Source organism: Nanorana parkeri, unplaced genomic scaffold (genome assembly GCF_000935625.1).
Source record: "Nanorana parkeri isolate BGI_ZX_2015 unplaced genomic scaffold, ASM93562v1 scaffold2187, whole genome shotgun sequence".
NCBI classification, from domain to species: Eukaryota; Metazoa; Chordata; class Amphibia; order Anura; family Dicroglossidae; genus Nanorana; species Nanorana parkeri.
The window spans coordinates 153,315-160,957 of record NW_017308455.1 but is presented as its reverse complement, the minus strand read 5'-3'; the positions used below and the strand labels follow the sequence as shown (position 1 = coordinate 160,957).

Sequence of the window (7,643 nt, the reverse complement as noted above, 5' to 3'; positions counted from 1 at the left end):
TCCCCCACCATGAGAGATGTCCCCGCCCCCTGTATTCCCGGGACCCCACCCAGGAGGATCTCACCATCCCCCGCCATGAGAGATGTCCCCGCCCCCTGTATTCCCGGGACCCCACCCAGGAACATCTCACCGTCCCTCACCATCATCAGGTAGATGATGGACAATTCTTAGTAGTTATGATTTATACACAAACATGTTTGTTACAATAAATGTTTTTTATTATATCTTCAGAGTGGAAACCTCGGAGATTATAATATTGTTGTTAAAGAAGAGGATGAGGAGTACGGTGTGATGGAGGAGTTTTCTGAAAGACACAAGGTACTCTTCAAAGACATTATGATCCCTCACCAGGTGGGTGGAGTTGAGGGGCGGGAACATAAAGTGATGGAACGCTCTGACATGTGGAGATGACGTGTGGACTCTACAAGATGAGATCTTCTATGTGATGTCACATCATAAATACTTCTATGTCACAGATGAGACTTTCTGCCGTTCTGTTGGTTTAGGGTGAAGATCTGATGAAGATGAAAGTTGAGGGTGAAGTAGAAGAGACGTATGTGAGGGATGATCAGCGATATACGGAGGAGGCCGGGATGATGAGGACGTCCATAGAGGAGGACACGCCTACAGAGACCAGCACAGGTGGGTCATATTATATTAGTCAATGTAGAAGTGATCAGGGAGGAGGCCCTTTGACTGAAGAGGGGAGGAGTCCCGGCTGGTTGGGACCTCCTCATAGAACATCTGCTCCCTCAGACCTCCTGATCCAGATGGAATGTTGAGTGAAGTCATCTAACCCTCTCATATCTCTCCATCATGTGTTTCTATGTTTCCAGGACACGCCATGGAGGAACCCTCAAAGGATCGTCTGACTTTATCTCCAGGTTGTAAGATGGAAGATGAGGACATCACAGCAGATTGTGCGGGAGAAGAGACAATGAGCTCAGCTATGGATGGTGGACGTCACGGTGCGGATAGACCATGGACTCCCTCTGACTCTGAGCGACCTCGTCCTGTGGGGGATGGTGCCGGAATTCAGGGGAAAAATAACTTTTTGTGTCCTGATTGTGGGGAAAGTTTTAAATCTGAATTAGGTCTTACTGAACATCAGAGGTCTCACACGGTTGAGGAGCTTCATTCCTGTTCAGAGTGCGGGGAAACATTTCTACATAAATATCACCTTACTGTACATCAGAGATCTCATGCGGGTGAGGCGCTTCATTCCTGTCCTCAGTGTGGGAAAAGTTTTCTTTACAAATCGAAACTAGTTATACATGAGAGATCTCACACAGGTGAGAAGCCATTTTCCTGTCTTGTGTGTGGGAAAAGTTTTGTATGTAAATCCAATTTCACTTTGCATCAGCGGTCTCATACAGGGGAGAAGCTATATTCCTGCTCTGAGTGCGGGAAAACCTTCGTCAAAAAATCAGATCTTACGAAACATCAGCTCTCTCACACAGGGGAAAGGCTATATTCCTGCTCTGTGTGCGGGAAATGTTTTTTACGTAAATCTCACCTCACTGAGCATCAGAAGTCTCATACAGGGGAGAAGCCGTTTTCCTGCTCCGTGTGCGGTAAATGTTTTGTACGCAAGTCTCATCTCTCTGTGCATGAGAGGTCTCATACAGGTGAGAAGCCATATTCCTGCTTTGAGTGTGGAAAATGTTTCATATGTAAGACTCATCTCAACGTGCACCAGAAGTCTCACTCCGGGGAGAAGCCTTATTCCTGCTCCGATTGCGGGAAATGTTTTAGTAGTAAGTCTTACATTGCTGTGCATCAGAGGTCTCACACCGGTGAGAAGCCGTATTCCTGCTCTGAGTGCGGGAAATCTTTTATACAGAAACCCCAACTTACCAGACATAAACGATCTCACATGAAGGAGAAGCCCTATACCTTTCCTGAGTCAGGGAAATAATTTTCAAATCAATCCAGAGTGACTCTTCAAGCCTCCCTGCAAGTTATCGAGCGAAAGAAGAGACTGATGTGACTGTTTTGTAATATCTTTTCTGTAAACGTTTCCCGCTCCTGTATTTTTCAATAAAGTACTTAAAAATCATTCAGCTGAATCTCTACATGCTCTGAGTAAACATTCAATAACCTCAGCTCTGTAAACAGCTCCTTTATTGTAAACTCTGTTAGCTTCCTGTATGGGTGTGGCAGCAAATGATGTGCCAATTGCCACCAAAGCATTGGGTGTTGTATCTGATGGCAGGGCTAAGAGGTAAAGCCCTGGAGGCCTATGTTGAATAGCCAACTGAAGGATGATGACTATGAGGTCATGAGGATAATATAAGTATCAACATCAGAGATCTACTGCAAGAAATTCAGGTTGCTGCAGACCAGATACGCAGACACATGGATGTGGTACGCTGCCTGGGCACCACATTCTTGTCTGTGGACTAAAGGGATGAAAGAAAAGATTCCCTGGAGGGCCTGATGATCCGTTATCTCCAAATCAGTTGAATCTCTAAATGCTCTAACTAAACAATAAATAGCTTCTACTCTGTGAAGAGCTCCTGTATTGTAGACTCTGTTAGATTCCTGTCTGGGTGTGGCAGCAAATGATGTGACATCATTGCCGGTTGCCACAGATGCAGTGGGCCCTGTATCTGATTGAGAGGCAAAGCTTTGAAGGCCTATGAGGATTTGCCAACTGAGAAGAGGGACAGCTAAGAGGCCATAAGTATGAAGAATCAGTTGACCTCAGAGGTCTATTGTAAGAAATTGTGGTTGCTGCAGAAAAGATATGCAGACGATGTGGTAAGATGTCTAGACACCACATTCCAGCAATGGGCTAAAGGACTGAGAAAAGATTCCCTGGAGGGCCTGCTGATCCATGATCTCTAAATCCGTAGAATGCTCTATGTAAACATTAAATAACGTGTACTCTATGAAGAGCTCCTGTATTGTAAACTCTGTTGGCTTCCTGTATGGGTGTGGCAGCAAATGATGAGAAAGTTGCCACAGATGCAGTGGGTGTCGTATCTGATTGCAGGGCTGAGAGGCAAAGCCCTGGAGGCCTTTGTGGAGTTGCCAACTGAGAAGAATGACGGCTAAGAGGCCATAAGTATGAAGTATCAGTTGACCTCAGAGGTCTCAGGACACATGGATCTGGTAAGTTTTCTAGACACCACATTCCTACAGTGGGCTAAAGGAGTGACAAAAGATTACATGGAGGGCCTGATGATCCGCTGTTATCTCTAAATCTGCAGAATGTTCTATGCAAACATTAAATAACTTGTACTCTGATGAGCTCCTGTATTGTAAACTCTGTTATGTTCCTGTCTGGGTGTGGCAGCAAATGATGTGTCGACATGCCAGTTGCCACAAATGCAGTGGGGCCCTGAATCTGATTGCAGGGCTGAGTGACAAAGCACCGGAGGCCTATGATGAGTTGCCAACTAAAAAGGATGATGGGCCATGAGGGTGATATAAGTATGAGTTGACCTCAGAGGTCTACTGCAAGAAATTCAGGTTGCTGCAGAAAAGCTATGCAGACCCACGGATGTGGTAAAAAAAATTCCCTGGGGGGCCTGATGATCCGCTGTTATCTCTAAATCCGTAGAATGCTCTATGCAAACATGAAATACTCTGTGAAGAGCTCCTGTTTTCTAAACTCTGTTACATTCCTGTCTGGGTGTGGCAGTGAATGCTGTGTCAGTGGCCACAAATGCTTCCCTGGAGGTGCCTGATGATTCAGGATCAACTTCTACACATCTGTTCCTGTGATGGAGCACAAGGCTGAGTCGGCCAAAGTGGCTCAGAAATAGCAGATTGCTACGATGATGGGCCATGAGGATGGAATAAGTATGAAGTATGAGTTGACCTCAGAGGTCTACTACAAGAAATTCAGGTTGCTACAGAAAAGCTATGCAGACGCACGGATGTGGTAAAAAAGATTCCCTGGAGGGCCTGATGATCCGCTGTTATCTCTAAATGCTCCTGTATTGTAAACTCTGTTACATTCCTGTCTGGGTGTGGCAGCAAATTATGTGCCAGTTGCCACAGATGTTCCCCTGGATTCAGGATCAACTCCTACACATGTGCACAAGACTGAGTCAGCCAAAGTGGCTCAGAAACAGCAGATAGCTACAGAAACACTCGAGTATCTGACCACCCCGGGGTTCCCCCCAGTGGCTGGAAAAGAGGGGAGTCACCAGAGGCTACAGCTGTGAACCAAACTTCCCGGCGACTAGAGCTCCCGGTAACAAGCCAACATCACATGATACCCCCAGAATTTTTACTTGTAGCAAGCCCAGACACCTCGGGCACACCTGCCCAGAGCAGAAGAACCTGACTGGTCAACTTTGTGCTGTTCATAAGCGTTGGGCAGCAATGCCGACCTACAGGCTGTCATCACGAACAACCAACACGTTACTGGTTTTCGAGACACTGGGGTAGAAGTCACACTCGCTTGCCCTAAGCTGGTGGGCAAAAAGAAAATGATCCTGCGGAAGATCCTTGCTCTCACTTGGGTTGAGGGAACCCACTCAGGTGGCTTCTCCTGACCAGCCCCACACCCGGGAAGACACTTCAATGGGACTTTGAAATGAATGCTGAGGGCCATTGTAGAGTCACAGGAAAGGAACTGGGAACAAGAGGCCTCACTTCTTGCTTGCCTACAGAGAGGTGCCCCAGGGGTCCACAGACACTTCACCATTTGAACTCGTATAAAGAAGGCGTGTGAGGACCATCCAGGACACTTGGAAGGGCAAGGTTGCTGGCCCCAAAAACTTCTCCATTTGAACTTATATAAGGGAGGCTTTAAGAGGACCACCCAGTAGACTTGGGAGGGCAAGATTGCTAGCCCGGAAGACTTCACTATTGGAACTCATATAAGGAAGGTGTGTGAGAGGACCGTCCAGGATACTTGGGAGGGCAAGGTTGCTGGCCCCAAAAACTTCTCCATTTCAACTTAATGGAGGTGTTGAGAGGACCATCCAGGAGACTTAAGAAGGCAAGATCGGTGACCCAGGAAGACTTCTCCTTTTGAACTCATAGAAGGAAGGTGTGTGAGAGGGCCGTCCAGGAGACTAGGGAGGGCAAGGTTGCTGGCCCCCCGAGAGGCAGATCCACTGTTAGACATGCTAGCTGACACTCAGACCTCAATACCAGTTCACATCTCTCTTCAACACAGGAAACTCAGCTGGTGGAAGTCCTTGTGGCACAATGTGACCATTCTACAGGGAAACCAGGGTGGGGGCACCCTGTAGTCCACAAGGTAAACACGGGGGCGTGGCCCTCCAATAAAACCAGTGAAGGCAGACTTGTAGAAGGAGGACTGAGGAGATGCTTTAGTTTGGGGTCATACAAAAGTCTCACCATACTTGGACATCACTGGTAGCTTAAGTTCCCATAACCGGTCAGACAACCAGGTAAGGCAGGAAGCTGAATGTCGTCACTACTCCTGATGCCTACCCAAAGCCCAGGGTCAATGAGATGTTCAATAAGATGGCCTCCACCTGCTAACAATGATGGAACGGGGCAGTGAGTAATGGCTTGGGAAGAATCAGCCTTCATCACCCCATTCAGATGTTTCCAGCTCAGATTATTGCCGTGTATGATGAAGAACGCATCAGCCACCTTTCAGAAGATCATGAATGGGAGGGCTTCAGGCATTCCTAGTTGCCAGCCTGGATGACATTGCACTATTCAGCCCTGCCCGGGAAGAGCACCTCGCCCACCAATCAGAAGTCCTGGAAACTGCCAGTCTGAGAGATAAACCCAGTATGACAGAAGTCCAGGACATGGATCACCAGGAAGGAACAAGCAGCCTAAGACCTGAGACAGAGAAGGTCTAAGCCATCATGGCACGGCCTACCCATCAACCCAGAAAGGAGGTTATGCCATTGTTAAGGACCCCCAGCTACTAGAGGAAATCTGTATGCCACCATAGTGCCTTGGCTACACCCCTGACTGACCTAACCAAGAAGAAGCTTCCTAAGTTGGTGTCCCGGATTCCTGGGTATGAGATGTTCCTTCTGGCCTTGGAGGAGACACCAGACAGCTGTCTTCTCCCGCAACAACGGCTAGAATTTGTAGCACAATGGTCCTTTAAGAGCGACCAGCAATATACAGCAGCACAGAGAACAGGAAGTATAGTCCAGGACATTGAGAGAGGACTATCTCTGGCCTTCTAAGGCGACAACTGGCTGCTCTTCAGTAAAACCCCCCTGGGAATAGGGTGAGGGATCTCTTACAGGGATCCAGACGGTAGCTCTCACCAGCTCCTTTGCAACACTCCTCGATAAGCAGATTCCACCTCCAGCCCAGCTTCCATCAGGTCTCCTTTCAGCAGCACCTGAAGTCTCTGGGCCCTCAGCATCTGCCACTTGCTGAGGTGCATACCAGATATCCTGTAGTATCTTCTGCTTCTAGGCCCCCAACACCTGCCACATGCTGAGGCCCAAGCAAAGCATCTGTAGTATCTTAGACCTTTAGGCCCCCAGCACCTGCCACGTGCTGAGGCCCAGGCCAGGCTTCTATATCACACAGGCCTCCTCCCATGGAGGGCCCCTGGTGTGGAGAGAGCTCTGCAAAGTGTCCCCAAACCTTTTATCACCTGACCTCAGCCATACCTCTGAGACATCCTGCTCAGGGATTGGTTAGGGTCAGGTGCTTAGTCACAGTCTGAGGATGGATCCTCCCTCACTGTATGCTGAGTCCCCAACCCAGCAACAAGGGGGGGAGCAATCAATCCAGGAAACGCAGGGACACCTGTAGAACGCAGAACTCAGAACAAACAGGATCCAGACTGATTACAGTCCAGATATACACTAGATTTAGTAGCGGCATACTCTAGGGGGCGCCACACTAGGACAATGACCCAGCAACATCAAACTGAGCAGCTCCATAGTACCCACACCAGGTGGGAACAGCCCCCGTGGAGTGGGAGAAAGAGAGATAAGCAGAGAGTATAGAGACGGTAAGAGAGAGGGGGTACGGTCACGGGTCCGGGGTTCCCAAGGATGCACCCCTACGCAGAGGCATCCAATCAGACAGCCGGAAGGCTACGGAATTCATCAGTAGTACCCATTCACGGGGGGTGTAGACGGAGCACTCGACTTCCAGTGCCTCGGTATGACCGCCCTGGCCGCCATCGGGAAGAATCTTAGTAGGCCCTTCTTAGCCGGTGAGATTGAACCCGGAAGAGCACAGACAGGAGAGCCACCGGTGGAGGACCTGTCCACCTCGGTGCGAAGGAGCTGGTCATACGTCTCAAAAATAACATACCAGAATGGGGTCAACAGCGGGCAGGACCACCAGATAGGTAACATCGTCCCGGGGTGGGACGAGCAACGCCAACGTTGTGCAGAAGCGGAGGGATACATAGTATGGAGTCTACCACCTCGGAAGAACCTTGTCGTTCCTCTCCTGGCGTCTGCTTGCCATAGACAGGGTGTGGGCTAAGGTACAAGACTCGGAGATCTCCTCTTCTGAGAGACCACCGCCGATCTCTCTCTCTCTCTCTTCCATTCCCTTACAAAAGAAGGGGGAGGCGAGGAACGTGCGGACAACAAGAAGCCATATATAGTGGAGATCATGGGGGGTCTTTAGAGACACATCATTTCTCAAAGGGGGGAGGGCCCCCCCCCAGAAGAAAGCACTTTGAGAAAAACTCAAAACTGAAAACATGGCAG

At 48.9% G+C, this 7,643-nt stretch overlaps 1 protein-coding gene across 1 annotated transcript in view; it reads left to right on the top strand.

Annotated features, from left to right (window-relative positions):
• Window positions 1-7,643, top strand: part of LOC108800981 (oocyte zinc finger protein XlCOF6-like) — a 92,530-nt gene that overhangs the window by 1,027 nt on the left and 83,860 nt on the right. The window contains exons 3-5 of the mRNA XM_018572962.1: window positions 232-351; window positions 531-642; window positions 837-1,876. Coding sequence (XP_018428464.1) covers window positions 232-351; window positions 531-642; window positions 837-1,876 — 1,272 coding nt within the window. The remainder of the gene's footprint in view (window positions 1-231; window positions 352-530; window positions 643-836; window positions 1,877-7,643) is intronic.